The 15,289-nt window shown below is 31.5% G+C and overlaps 1 protein-coding gene across 7 annotated transcripts in view; it reads left to right on the top strand.

The window, feature by feature from the left end:
- LOC109621166 (multiple epidermal growth factor-like domains protein 11) overlaps window positions 1–15,289 on the top strand; it is a 131,982-nt gene that overhangs the window by 101,728 nt on the left and 14,965 nt on the right. For 2 of the 7 annotated variants that reach the window (XM_066069307.1, XM_066069330.1), the window contains exons 8-21: window positions 2,205–2,432; window positions 3,089–3,340; window positions 5,307–5,444; window positions 5,586–5,684; window positions 6,464–6,607; window positions 6,753–6,800; window positions 7,222–7,269; window positions 9,035–9,172; window positions 9,314–9,412; window positions 10,179–10,322; window positions 10,468–10,515; window positions 10,936–10,983; window positions 11,753–11,858; window positions 11,959–13,597. The exons of 1 other annotated variant lie outside the window; for it this stretch is intronic. In XM_066069307.1, the coding sequence (XP_065925379.1) occupies window positions 2,205–2,432; window positions 3,089–3,340; window positions 5,307–5,444; window positions 5,586–5,684; window positions 6,464–6,607; window positions 6,753–6,800; window positions 7,222–7,269; window positions 9,035–9,172; window positions 9,314–9,412; window positions 10,179–10,322; window positions 10,468–10,515; window positions 10,936–10,983; window positions 11,753–11,858; window positions 11,959–12,136 (1,718 nt within the window). In that variant the 3' untranslated portion in view covers window positions 12,137–13,597. Of the gene's footprint in view, window positions 1–2,204; window positions 2,433–3,088; window positions 3,341–5,306; window positions 5,445–5,585; window positions 5,685–6,463; window positions 6,608–6,752; window positions 6,801–7,221; window positions 7,270–9,034; window positions 9,173–9,313; window positions 9,413–10,178; window positions 10,323–10,467; window positions 10,516–10,935; window positions 10,984–11,752; window positions 11,859–11,958; window positions 13,598–15,289 lie in introns of those variants that run through there. 4 more of the 7 variants (XM_066069312.1, XM_066069319.1, XM_066069310.1 and 1 more) reach the window with 4 other exon arrangements.

Genomic DNA, 15,289 nt, shown 5'->3' with positions numbered 1-15,289 from the left:
TGAATTGATGGCAATTATTTTACAGTTACACATATGCACTGATTGGTCATACGATGAACAGTACGTTAAGAATACTTATGAAATTGAAATACAAACGCGTTAAACAAGCCGGGATGTAAGATGTACACGTCGGACTGATATATAAACAAAATATAATTTTAATTATTTGGTATACTTTCTACATCAAATGTATACGAATGTATAATCAAATTTAAAAAATGGGATTAAAATTACGTGCACCACATGGCTAGTGCTGGATTTTAAACTGATTTTGTAATATAATGTATAACTTCAGTAAAATTATAAATAATGCTTATTATAGCTCATAACAGAAACATGTGCATGTTTCATAAACATGTATCAATATCTGTGTTTACAGTACAGAAAGTAAATACAAAGTATACAAATGCACGAATCACATAGGCGTCGAACCGGGGGGGGGGGGGGGGGGGGGCTGGGGGGGGGGGGGGGGGGCTTAGTGCAAAGTTAGACTTAACCAATAGGCACATAGCCCCCCCCCCCACTTTTTCTCGCCGGAAATGTAATTGTTCTTAAATCTACCTTGAAAGATTGAGAAGTTGGAGTAATAGGCATACTAGCCCCCCTCCCCCCCCCCCCCCCCCCCCCGATATAAGGATTTTCATGATTTTGGGAATTAGTTTTTTTTTAGGGTTTTTCCTCAATATTTCTGAGGATTAGTCTAGCCCCCCCCCCCCCCACTTTCAATTTGCTTCCGACGCCAGTGAATCATGATACATGTAGTAAAGTCTGAAATGCATGTAAATAATTAAACAATTATTATATTAGACTCAAACTCCAAGTGGGTTTTACTTATTATTATTAACTGTAGCATTTGTAAAAAAAAATTCCTGTGTACATCTGTTGGCGTGGTATTAAAAACTTCAGGTTGTACGAATATTTGGTACGATTTGTAAAAATTTACAACGACTTTACCTTAATTTGTTTGCTTAATTAGTTACTGTACCTCAAAGTTCATTCAAATGATAACTAAATGATTTAAGAAGGAGTCTTACAAAATAGGTATATTAATTTATTGAGTGTATTAAGTAAAATACTTCTTCATACACTGTTTGCGATATACAACAAGCTAGATTTTTTTTTTTACTAAATAATTATAATGTACTTATCAGTTTTACTAACTCAGGTACACACAAATTGAAAAAACATTCCCGCCGGGCTCCAGTTATAAACTCACGCTTCGCACTGTGTATATGTTATGTAACAGTCTTTTGTTCACTCCTGACAGAAAAAACCTTGCAATCCACACAGAATATACAGGAAAATCACAGAGGAGGTCACCTGGACAAAGAATGTATACACATGTATACACGTGCCCGAGTACCTAAGATTAATGATTTCATCATATGCATTAAACAAGATCAGACATCAGTTTTTCTTTTCAAATTCAAATAATTACTTAGTACGGTTCTTAATCGCCTTATTTGCCACATTTGAAGATAGTTACATGTATACATATAGTTTCAGTCACGCTGAAACCTTACTATACGGATTCATTATCATTAGGCTAGAATTAAACTTAAACCTGTTGAAAATAAATGATATCACTATTAAACTCAAATCAATTTTAGTAATAGTTTCAGCAATGCGTAAACCATTTGGAATCATAACTTAAAGTTTCAGCTTACTGAAACCTAGCGGAAATGTTCTGAAACTGATTGATATTTCCATAATAATTTACACAACTTTTCACATGATTCAAATTTAGTTTCCGCATTGCGGAAACCATCAGTAATCTTAACTTAAAAGTTTCAGCATACTGAAACCTAGCGGAAATGTTCTGAAACTGATTGATATTTCCATAATAATTTACACAACTTTTCACACGATTCAAATTTAGTTTCCGCATTGCGGAAACCATCAGGAATCTTAGACTAAAGTTTCTGCTGACTGAAACCTAACGGATACTTGCTGAATCGATATAATGGTTTCCGCATTGCGGAAACTATACATGAAACTTCAACTTCAAGTTTCAGCAAGGTTTCCATATAGTTTCAGTTTTGCTGAAACTTGATTTTTCATCCAGTGCAAAGTAAATGAAATTGAACTGACATAAATTGAAAACATCACTCATTTACCCCATTTTCGCAAAGTTTGGGATATGGAAGAAAAAAACCCGGATATACGGTAACATTTACGAAAGTCTAATTTTTGACGTTTTACAGAAAACATAGCTCTGAATAGACCTGCCTGGCAGCGTTATCCCTTTCACGGCACACCATGGAATGCAACCCATGCTGTTGACGGACATCGGTCAGATCTTGCCCCGGCTGGAGGACAGTGTGCGATATCAGCGGATGGTAAATCAATAGCAGAATGGAGGGTAGATCTAGGAGAAGTGCGGAACCTGCATCACGTTTTTATACAATACAGGACGGACAATGACGCTTGGGGTATTTATCGACCAACGAAGTGAAAATGAAGGGTGTTCATATTACATTATTTATCTGGAGATATTTATGTTAAGCATATTTCTTCAGTTTGAATACTTGAGACACATAATTGGACTGCTTGATTTATTCATTTACAAAGTACTGTAACTGAAACATAACTTAATGTCTAAAAGAAATGGCATTCTTTTATGGACCTATAAGGTTTCTTTCAATTGATGAATATTCACAGCTTCATCCTGTGTGATTTATGCGAAAATTTTATGATGCTTACTAAAACATGTCACAAAATATTTGGTATGCGTAATGTGTGTTAGGCATTTTCTATGAACAGCACTACGTATAAAAACGACGGATAATAAGCCTTAAAGATGATTACAAAGAACATTCGTTGCCACTAAACAAGGTCAGATGACATTAATAGCATGGCCCTATCAATGGCGATGCAAGAAAATCTTCAAATCATATCTCATTGTTTAGAATTGATGCTATACTAAAAATGTCCCTCCTCCCCTCATTCGTGTTTACACAAACATACACACTTCTCTTGTTCAGAGTCTTGAGTTTGTATATTTTTAAGACCTACTTTTTACAAATTTGTTAAACCGTAACTAATCTACACTAAAATAAGTTCTTTTTCGTTGTTCTTGAACTAACAGATCAAAACGACTACTTTAAGAGTAGATTCTTGGGATTTTCAATCTACGTATCGAACACCACCTACAGAAAGGACTGGAAACTGTGTTTCAAGGACAACAACTATACCAGAGCCACAATACCCAACCCTATCAGTGTAACATGCCTTATGCACGGGAGATATGTCATTTACTACAACAACAGAACTCATCGTCCCTTCCCTGCTGGATATTCTACTTACGCGTTTAACGATCTGTGTGAGGTTGAAGTTTATGGTAAGATTTAAAGAATTTTTTTTAATTAAAGAATTAATGAATATGTAGAGCAGATTTTGCATTTTTAAAAAGTATACCATACAGTTTTTTATTCCATATTTTATTCAAGCCTGAAGTTTAGTCAAATTTAGTTATGCATATAAGAGAATGATTAATATATGCATCGTTTTTGATAAAAACAATTTTTTTAGAATAATTCATTACTTCTTCCTCTACTTTATAGAAGACGTGAACCGTATCACGTAGACAGCTGTCAAGAATTTACTTCCCGATATGTTTATTATTACTTTTAAACATCGATTTTGAAAGTATAATACGTTTAATATGTTATGTTTACTAATACGACACAAACTACAACAATTATCAACACATTTATGGCTATATTTGACTGTGAATAGATAGAACGTCGTAAAAGCATTGTGGTTATCAAAAAGAGTGCTGGATGGTTGTGAAACATGTACATTGTACCTACTTTAATGAAAAGACCAGCTCTGTTAAGAGATGAAGGAGGCCATTCAATTTTGAGAGTTTGAACTTAGGAGTTTTCTTTCCTTAATAAGAGTTTACGACAAAAAATCATACACGTCTAGAATTCTAAAGTAGATATACTACCACTTAGTTTGTTGACTTCTTCATTCTCTTTTTAAAAAAAGAGAAATATTTCAGTTGTCCTAAATAGTGTTTTAAAATCCATAATCTAAGTCTTAAACGCTTAAAACATAAATCATTAACAAATTACCGCTGGTGCATAACGTTATATGAACGTTTGCTATGTAGACAAGGTGAGGCCTATTTTTCTAATTAATGTTTTCTTAATACGCATATTGAAAACACTCTCCGCGTCTACGTTCATTGAGATGTATTTTGAAGGACATGTACAGAAAAAGTACATTTTTATTCTAAGAAATGCATCACATTTAGTTCAGATGAAACGCACAAAGTTTTCGCTCCTTTAAAAAATTCTTAACGTTATCATCGTTATCATCGTTATCGATACTACTATATTAAAAAAATAAACTCGAATGTACGGGCTTTAATACCAATAAATCGGAAGAGTACTGTCTTTCCTTTTATATATTTTAAACATCATGGGTACTTGAAGATTACCAATACTTTCTTTTTTTTTTATCTCAATCAAGCGTCACTTATTAATAATCAACGAAAATTCCTTTTAAAAAAATCCGAATATCATTTGAATTTTTCGGATTTTACAATCTTGCGCATGCGCATTACATTCACGCTAAATCATTGGAGGCTTTTTAGTTTATGTTTCCACAATATCACATTTGCATGCATAAACTCAGAAACGAGAATACAAATACGTGTAAATTTTCATTGAAAATTTGCTGTATAATCATCTGTTTATCAAAGAAAATATGGAAGATAACTCTAATTCAGTGCATTTAATATGAAAAATCCCGAGAGTTCCGAACGTCAACATAGTGTGTAAATAAAAGTTTAACGTTGGTGAAAAAGTGTACAATTCTTCATTAATATGAATTAAATTTTTAGATGAAAGTTATTTACAGTTTCCAAATGGTTTGTTATGAATAGTTTAACTGTTTTTTTCAATGCAGCTTTATTAATTTTCTGCAAAATCGTTTCGAAGCGATTCTGCAATTTTTAAATTACATTACTGGTATATGGGAGGCACTGGTGAAGGCTTGTCCCGAGACACAGTAAGATTATTCTAAGCAGAGTGCAGTGAAATAAATAGCAATATTGTCGGCTTAAAGCTTGGTTATGTAAATGACAAAAATATACGGTATGTTGATGTATCTATTTCGTAAATGTCCTAAATATCTATGCAATGTCAACCCGTGCACGCACGGGTCAAAGTCTAGTTATATAGCATAATAAAATATGATAAAACATAAGATATTGATTGTTGTATTAAGAGCATTTATATAACCATAACCATTAAGTAGGTTTAATATGGTGAGTTCTTTGTTTCAATTCTTTATAGGTTGTCTGACCTTAGGATATTACGGAGAGAACTGCTCCACTCCTTGTCCAGAAAACTGTAAGGGTGGAGACTGTGACATTGTGGATGGAACTTGTATTAGCTGTGTTCCGGGATATAGTGGATCTATGTGTAACATAGGTACAGCTTACATTGTATAATGTTTAATTTTACTGATAAAAGTTGAGTCTCTTGGATGTATGTAAGCTAACATTTGCATATATATTTTTCATTGCTCGAGATATTTTATGTATCTTTGTTTTTCCAAACTTCACTTCAAAGTCTGTGGCGCTTGCTACGAAAAAGAACAGTGTGACTATAAAAATGGTACTTGTCCAAATGGATGTGAAGACGGGTATAAAGGGAGACAATGCAAAACTGGTAACGAAAAAATAGTACATTCAGGCTTATGTAGAATGAACGTAGACATGACAGTTGTAGATACAATTCAAATAGATTTCATTATGTTCTTACCAAATTTTTAAATTATGCTAATTTTTTGTAAACTAAGTAATCCGATTCAAAAGCCAAAAAGAAATACATGCTTACATGTATATTTAAACGATTGGGACGGATGATATGTCTGCCTGTATGTAGCCATTTCCTATTACTCTGATTCGTGTTCAGTAGAGTGGGTGCTTGCGACCACTCATGAAAAATTGTTGTCAGATGTATAGGGAGTTTTGAAGATCGCTCGCAAATACCTGTTCTGCTGCATACGCAGATCGGCATCCTTATGCATACATTTTTTTCTCACTGAACATGTTTGTTGAACTTTATTTTTTTTCCTAATCTAAATTTTACAGGTATATTTTGTTTGACAAAAATTCCATAATTAGAGAAAAAGTTATTAAAATAAATATCATAATCAAATTTAAAAACAATGTTGATTGCAGGAAGTTAAATGAAATTCTGACTAGCCCATATCTATTTAAAATCTACTCACTTTAAGCTATATGATACGATGCAATATTGTCATTTTGATTGATAAAAACTGTAAAGATTTTTCATTCCTGTCTCCTTAACGTTCATCTACTTTCAAACTTTTGTCAACGATTCCAGAAATGATTCTATGAGATATCCGGCGTCCGGTAAAGCTTGGACTTGTTTAAAGTTATAAAAAAAAAATGGAAATTCCTTTTTTTTTCATGTAATGTCAGTTTGCACTAACAACACGTATGGCCCTAATTGCTCTATGACATGTGGACATTGTCTCTACCTGTATGGAGAAAAATGTAACCACGTGACCGGTCAGTGTCCTCGCGGATGTGCTTCCGGCTTTCAAGGAGACCTTTGTGTTGAATGTACGTACATTTGATATGTTTAATTTACGTAAACTTATTCAGTACCCTTTGTGCATGCGTAGTATTTTTTCTCCAAACATGAGATACACTATGAATACCTATCTCTAAATATTATAAGCGTTTGTCATTTCTTTTTTTTATTTAGCAAGAAGTGAATTCAGGAACACGACACTTGCATGGTCGACATCTAATGGTATGATTATTTAAAAGCATACATGTATAATAAAATGAGATCACAATATTCTAACTCTGAATCATTTTTTTTTATTTTCAATATTATCTGATTGTGTTGAAAGTAAATCCATTTACTCAATGTATTTTAATTTAGTTCATATGAAATGAAATCAGAAATGTAACATCATTGCGTTGCGTAAAGTTTGTTTGCTCCATATTCGTAAAGTATTTTAAATAGATAATAGCAAATTCAATTAAACCGGAAAGATAATTATCGGTGTTAGTATTTCTTAAATTGCATATTATTCGATTTATGTTTACTTATTTAGTACATGTACCCTCTGTGCATGCGTAGCATTTTTTCTCCAAACCATGAAAAAAAATGTATGTATAACTTTTTCTGTAAATATATATGGCTTTAGTCATTTGTTATTTTTCAGCAACAGATAAATTCAAGAACAAGACACTTGTACGGCCTATGAATGATGGTATGATTATTTAACAGCATACATGTAATGTAAAATGTTATAACAATATTCCATTCTAAATATATTTTTTTTAATTGTACAATTATCTGATTTTGTGTGAAGTATGTACAGTTACTCGTTTTGTTTTAATTTAGTTCAGTTAAAATCAAATTAGAAATTTCTAATGTTACATGATAGCGTTAATTAAATTTTGATCTCTAGAAATTCTTAAAGTATTTAAATAGACGATGATTAGAAGGACAAATAATCATTGGTGTTGGGTATTTCCCAAAACTACGGTTGAATATGAAAAAGGAATATAATCTAAACATCAGATAAAAGTAATCGTTTACATGCTTGTTAGTGACAGCTGAAATTACATAAGACTAAATTATTTTGACCAAAAAAGACACCAAAAAATGTGAATCAATATGACGAAATCCATGTAACGTGATATATCCCTTATTTTTGTTATTTTGAAAATTGTATAAATAGTAATATACAACTTAACAATATATTGAATAAAATAAAAGGAAAAATGGACAATTGCTATTGAGTCCTAGTTCCTTGTAGCTCAGCCATGAATTATTCAACACAATTTAAATCTTAAAATGTAAAAAAAAACCCACCAAAAACAACAACACAAGTTCACAAACAAAAACAAATGAGTATAGGTAAAAAGAAAAGGAAATATCCCCCCCCCCACCCTTTTTTTAACAATTATGTAAGTGTATAAATTAAAGAAACTTGTTCATGTATATAGTCTTAACGTTATCATCATTATCTATACATACTACTATATTAAAATAATAGACTCGAATTTTTGGGCTTTAATACCGATAAATCAGAAGAGTACTGTCTTTCCTTTTCTATATATTAAACATCATTGGTACTTGAAGATTATCAATTTTTTTTTTCTCACTCAAGCTTCACTAGTTAATAATCAACGAAAATTCCTCTTAAAAATCCGGATATCATTTGAATTATTTGGATTTTACAATCTAGCGCATGCGCATTACATTCACGCTAAATCATGGGAGGCTTTTTAGTTTATGTTTCCACAGTATCACATTTGCATGCATAAACTCAGAAACGATAATACAAATACGTGTAAATTTTCATTAAAAATTTCCTATACATTCTCTTCATCAAAGAAAATATTGAAGATAAATCTAACTCAGTGCATTTAATATGAAAAATCCCGAGAGTTCCGAACGTCAGCATAGTGTGTAAATAAGAGTTTAACATTGGTGAAAAAGTGTTGAAATCTTCATTGATATGAATTAAATTTTATGATGAAAGGTATTTACAGTTTCAAAATGGTTTGTTATGAATAGTTTGTTATTTTTAATGCAGCTTTATTGATTTCCTCCAAAATCGTTTCGAAGCGATTCTGCAATTTTTTAATTACATTACTGGTATATGGGAGGCACTGGTGAAGGCTTGTCCCGAGACACAGTAAGATTATTCTAAGCAGAGTGCAGTGAAATAAATAGCAATATTGTCGGCTTAAATTTTGGTTATATAAATGACAAAAATATACGGCATGTCGATGTATCTATTTCGTAAATGTCCTAGATATCTATGCAATGTCAACCCGTGTACGCACAGGTCAAAGTCTAGTAATATAGTATAATAAAATATGATAAAACATAAGATATTGATTGTTGTATTAAGAGCATTCATATTTCGGGAACGTCAATATTTAGTTAGAGAAGTCGAAAAATGTAACCATATCAATTAAGTCGGTTTAATATGGTGAGTTCTTTGTTTCATTTCTTTATAGGTTGTCTGACCTTAGGATATTACGGAGAGAACTGCTCCACTCCTTGTCCAGAAAACTGTAAGGGTGGAGACTGTGACAATGTGGATGGAACTTGTGTTAGCTGTGTTCCGGGATATAGTGGATCTATGTGTAACATAGGTACAGCTTACATTGTATAATGTTTAATTTTACTGATAAAAGTTAAGTCTCTTGGATGTATGTAAGCTAACATTTGCATATATACTTTTCATTGCTCGAGATATTTTATGTATCTTTGTTTTTCCAAACTTCACTTCAAAGTATGTGGCGCTTGCTACGAAAAAGAACAATGTGACTACAAAAATGGTACTTGTCCAAATGGATGTGAAGACGGGTATAAAGGGAGACAATGCAAAACTGGTAACGAAAAAATAGTACACTCAGGCTTATGTAGACATGACAGTTGTAGATACAATTCAAATAGATTTCATTATGTTCTTACCAAATTTTTAAATTATGCTAATTTTTTGTAAACTAAGTAATCCGATTCAAAAGCCAAAAAGAAATACATGCTTACATGTATATTTAAACGATTGGGACGGATGATATGTCTGCCTGTATGTAGCCATTTTCTATGACTCTGGTGCGTGTTTAGTAGAGTGGGTGCTTGCGACCACTCATGAAAATTGTTGTCAGATGTATAGGGAGTTTTGAAGATCGCTCGCAAATACCTGCTCTGCTGAATACGCAAATCGGCATCCTTATGCATATATTTTTTTCTCACTGAACATGTTTGTTGAACTTTTTTATTCCTATTCTAAATTTTACAGGTATATTTTGTTTGATAAGAATTCCAAAATTAGGAGAAAAAATTATTAAAATAAAGGTCATAATCAAATTTAAAAAAAATGTTCATTGCAGGAAGTTATATGAAATTCTGACTAGCCCATATCTATTTAAAATCTACTCACTTTAAGCTATATGATACGATGCAATATTGTCATTTTGATTGATAAAAACTGTAAAGATTTTTCATTCCTGTCTCCTTAACGTTCATCTACTTTCAAACTTTTGTCAACGATTCCAGAAATGATTCTATGAGATATCCGGCGTCCGGTAAAGCTCGGACTTGTTTAAAGTTATTAAAAAAAAAAAAAAAATTCTTTTTTTTTTCATGTAATGTCAGTTTGCAACAACAACACGTATGGTCCTAATTGCTCTATGACATGTGGACATTGTCTCTACCTGTATGGAGAAAAATGTAACCACGTGACCGGTCAGTGTCCTCGCGGATGTGTTTCCGGCTTTCAAGGAGACCTTTGTGTTGAATGTACGTACATTTGATATGTTTAATTTACGTAAACTTATTCAGTACCCTTTATGCATGCGTAGTATTTTTTCTCCAAACATGAGATACACTATGAATACCTATCTCTAGATATTATAAGCGTTTGTCATTTCTTTTTTTTATTTAGCAAGAAGTGAATTCAGGAACACGACACTTGCATGGTCGACATCTAATGGTATGATTATTTAAAAGCATACATGTAATATAAAATGTGATCACAATATTCCAACTCTGAATCATTTTTTTTTTAATTTCCAATATTATCTGATTGTGTTGAAAGTAAATCCATTTACTCAATGTGTTTTAATTTAGTTCATATGAAATGAAATCAGAAATGTAACATCATTGCGTTGCGTAAAGATTGTTTGCTCCATATTCCTAAAGTATTTTTTAAATAGATAATAGCAAATCCAATTAAACCGGAAAGAAATTTATCGGTGTTACTATTTCTCACATTGCATATTATTCGATTTATGTTTACTTATTCAGTACCCTCTGTGCATGCGTAGCATTTTTTCTCCAAACCATGAGAAAAATTGATGAATTACTTTTTATGTAAATATATATGGCTTTGGTCATTTGTTGTTTTTTTCAGCAACAGATAAATTCAAGAACAAGACACTTGTACGGCCAATGAATGATGGTATGATTATTTAACAGCATACATGTAATGTAAAATGTGATAACAATATTCCATTCTAAATATATTTTTTTTTAATTGTACAATTATCTGATTTTGTGTGAAGTATGTACATTTACTCGTTTTGTTTTAATTTAGTTCAGATAAAATCAAATTAGAAATTTCTAATGTTACATGATAGCGTTAATTAAATTTTGATCTTGAGAAATTCTTAAAGTGTTTATATAGACGAAGTCAAATTTGAATTAAAAAGGACAGATAATCATTGGTGTTGGGATTTCTCAAAACTTCGTTTGAATATGAAAAAGGAATATAATCTAAACACATCAGATAAAAGTGATCGTGTACATGCTTGTTAGTGACAGCTGAAATTACAAAAGACTAAATTATTTTGACCAAAAAATTGAAAATCCATGTAATGTGATATTTCCCTTCTTTTTTTATCTTAAGAAGTATATACAAAGTAATAAACAACTTAACATGACATTGAATAAAACAAAATTAAAAATGGACAATTGCTACCGGGTCCTAGTTCCTTGTGGCTGAGCAAGGATTTAATAAAACATTTTACATCTAAAAATGTAAAAAAAAAAAAAAAAAAAACAACAACAACAACAAAATAACACAAATTAACAAACAAAAAAACAAAAAGAAATGAGTATAGGTAAAAAGGAATGGAAATATTGCCCCCCCCCCTCTATCTTTTTAATAATAATGTAACTGTATAAATTAGAGAAACTTGTTCATGTATAATTATGATATTCTATTGCAGCTTATGGTCCACCTGTTTTGCAAACTACAGTTCAAGTCCCTTTTTATTCCATCATCACAGTTGTCGTATTGTTTTCAGTCAGTGCTCTTCTCAACCTGTTTTTCATGTACGTTACTTATTAGTACTCGAATTATTTTTCACCCGATCGTGATCGTATTTTCTTGTAACATTTGAAAATACGTCATGTCAGTTTACTAAACTTTCAGATCCAGACAGGTACTTGCAAGATGCCGCAATCGAGAAGAAAAGGTAGACGAATCTGTCGAACAACCGAACACTATTGTGAACAGTATTTATATTCAAGAAAACGGATTTTCTACTTACCAGGAACTCGAGCATGCTGACCAAAAAGAAAACAATGATGTATATACTTCATTAGCATAAAACCGAATAATGAGGGGTATATGTTGTTTTTATGAAAAGTACGTTTTTGAAAAATATATATTATGTGAAAATTCGAATGCATTTGTTAGAAAGACGGAATATTATTTAAAATTTCTTACTCTTACCCTTGACACGGCCAAATGAACATATTGGTATCCTGGGATCTGTTAAACTGTTGAAAAAGAAACAGCATCCCATTTTTTAAAAGCATTTAACGAGGCCGAGTACAGAACGAGTACGCACGCTTTCGCGCAGCGTTTCATTTGTATTGTGACGTCATCTTTTTGCTTTGTTGACGCAATGGCGAAATAGTTTCAACTGCAGATATTCAGCGAAATTTGTTGAACATAGTTCGTTTGATGCGTAAAATTGATATTATATTGTGGAATAAACATAAATGTCTCAAAGTATAAGCTATATTTGGGCTCGGGTTGAAAACGTGAAGAGGGTTCAGAAAGCCTAGCCCTCTGTCACGTTTTCTTAACCCGCCTAAATATCGCTTAATTCATTTATTTCAAGACATTAACCATGTATTTTATATTAATGACCCTTAATATGTGATGTTATATATTTTATTTATTACTTAAATATGTCTGAATTTTTTGATAATACAATAAAGATCACCATTTCCGTCTTTGTCAAATAAAAAATTATCATTATCTGACAAACTGGGAAATTGGGCATACAAAAAATAACTTTGATAAGACCCCTGCAACAAACCAGGAGGTAAAAGGTTTTTTTTTATTTGACCATTTGATGCATTTTAGCAATAATTTTAATATGTAGAACAGAAAAAGAAATCCCTAGGGCAGAAGTTTAAAAAATGTTCAAAATTGGTACATTTCAAGCAAAATCACATAGGGGCCTATGTTAAAAATTAACAAACTTTGAGATGACCCCTTAAACAAACTGTGTGGTAAATGTCTTATTTTTTTTATCTTAAAATAATAATTATATCAGTAGAATTCTTGTAAAAAAATTTCATTCACAAATCTAGGGCAGAAAAAATTAGACCCGGCATCGTTAATTGCTTTATTCGTCTTTTGTTTTTGTTATATATTTTGTGTGATATTTTTGTGTTCTTTTTTTATTTGTTTATTGCTTTTGCTTAATGCTTGTTTTTGTTTTTGTTTTTTTTGTTTTTTTATTTTGTTTTGTTTTGTTTTGTTTTTGTTTTTGTTTCTTTTTTTATTTGTTTATTGCTTTTGCTTAATGTTTGTTTTTGTTTTTGTTTGTTTTTGTTTTTTTATTTTGTTTTGTTTTTGTTTTTGTTTTTGTTTTTTTTTGTAAAATCATACTTTAATGATTCTGTTATGATACAATTATGTAAGTCTTTCTTTTACATTTTAGTAGCTTTAAACTATTTATTTTCTTTCAAGGTTTTCACATAAACGTTACGTCTATTTCTTGTTGATTGTTGATTAAATGTTTTCATATATAAATAAAAAATGTTAAAGTGTTTTGAATGCTTTGTTTAATACAAGACTCTCATTTAATCAGTCTTAACATGAGTTGTAGTTTTAGCTTATCTCCTACCAAATAAATGAATTACAGTAATCCTTGAAGGCACTTTGACGCAACTGAAGCTCCAAATATCTGAAATTTATTTTTCTATTTTTAAGATTTAGATTTATGAGTGTCGTTGATGCTTTCTAACATTTCAAAGCTCAAGTCTTGTTATTGTTGACATATGTGTTATATCGGTAGAAGTTTAAATTAAACTAGTAGGCTAATTGTTCTCGAACAATTAGAGGTCTTTCCACCTCAATATTTTTAATGAATTGCTAGATTGCTCAATAAGGTATGCAAAAAATTATTATACCTATGATACATGTTGTACTATAAAATGGGAAAACCACTAAGCCATAAATGATAAATGATTTTTAAGGAGATTTTTTTTTAAATTTTCAAGCCATTTCTTTAAGAATTCCATGTTGTATGTATCGTTAACATTTATTGAATTACTTTTCTGAATTTTTTCCACTATGAACAAAACTGAGCCAAGGTAATATTATTTACACAATCATATAAACAGTAAACCTAACAATAGAAGAGAGTGTTCTACAGGCTAGCTGTCTTTGTACAAAATGAATGGGTTAACTGTAAAAACAAGTTCCACTTCAGTAACCACAGTACTTGATGTGATACCTGGCTGACACAATTGAATACCTTATTGCACAATCCAGGAAGCTATTGAAACCATTACTATAATTCTGTATATCAAATAATATGAAAATTCAAAAATTAACCGACTTTCAAATGACCATAACCTTTGACCTTTATGTCATTTTGTTTGGCCAAGGTAGACGCTTCTATTCCAAGTGGTCAGAACTCTCTATGATAGATAGTAAACAAGTTGGACGTGATTATTTTAAAGTTTCAATACTTTCAGGGGCAATAACTGCTAGAAGGGGGCCTCAGATCTTTTCGGTATGAAAAGATTGAAGAATCCTATAAGTGTACTGAAGACAATGGTAAAAGTTCCATATCTCTATCTCTTATGGTTTAAGAGGAGTAGCGATAACAAGCATTTCGTACAATAGGGGCTACAACTCTGTAATTATTCAAAGGTATGAGCCAAGGGGCTATATTTTAATATATCTTAAGATGTCCTACTACATCCATAAAAAAGTTTTTCTCTACCACCCTAAACAAAAGAGATATAAAAACTCATTAATTAACAGCTTCTCAAATGACCTTGACCTTTGACCTTTATGTCATTTTGTTCGGCCAAGGTAGATGCTCCCATCCCATGTGGTCCAAAGTCACTATGATAAATAATAAAAAAACTTGGTAGTGATTTTATGAAAATTTTAATACTTTCAGGGGCAATAACTACTACAAGGGGGCCTCAGATCCTTTTGGTATGAATAGATTGAAGAACCCTGTAAGTGTAATGAAGACATTGGTAAAATCTCTTATGGTTTCAGAGGAGTAGAGATAACAAGCATTTCCTTCTCAAAGGGCAATAACTCTGTAAGTTCTGGGAGTTCTTTGACACAGAGTCAATTGGTACCATAACTTTAAATGAGCAATTACATAAAGTTTAAATTGTTTGGATAACTCTAATAACATGAAAAGTCACCCCGAGCTTAATAGAAAAAAAAAAGAGGAATAAAAAACATAAAGAAAACAAGAGGTCTTTCACCTGAA

This window comes from Magallana gigas, chromosome 1 (genome assembly GCF_963853765.1).
Source record: "Magallana gigas chromosome 1, xbMagGiga1.1, whole genome shotgun sequence".
NCBI lineage: Eukaryota > Metazoa > Mollusca > Bivalvia > Ostreida > Ostreidae > Magallana > Magallana gigas.
Note: the sequence above shows the minus strand (reverse complement) of the source record. Positions and strands in the feature narration are given on the sequence as shown.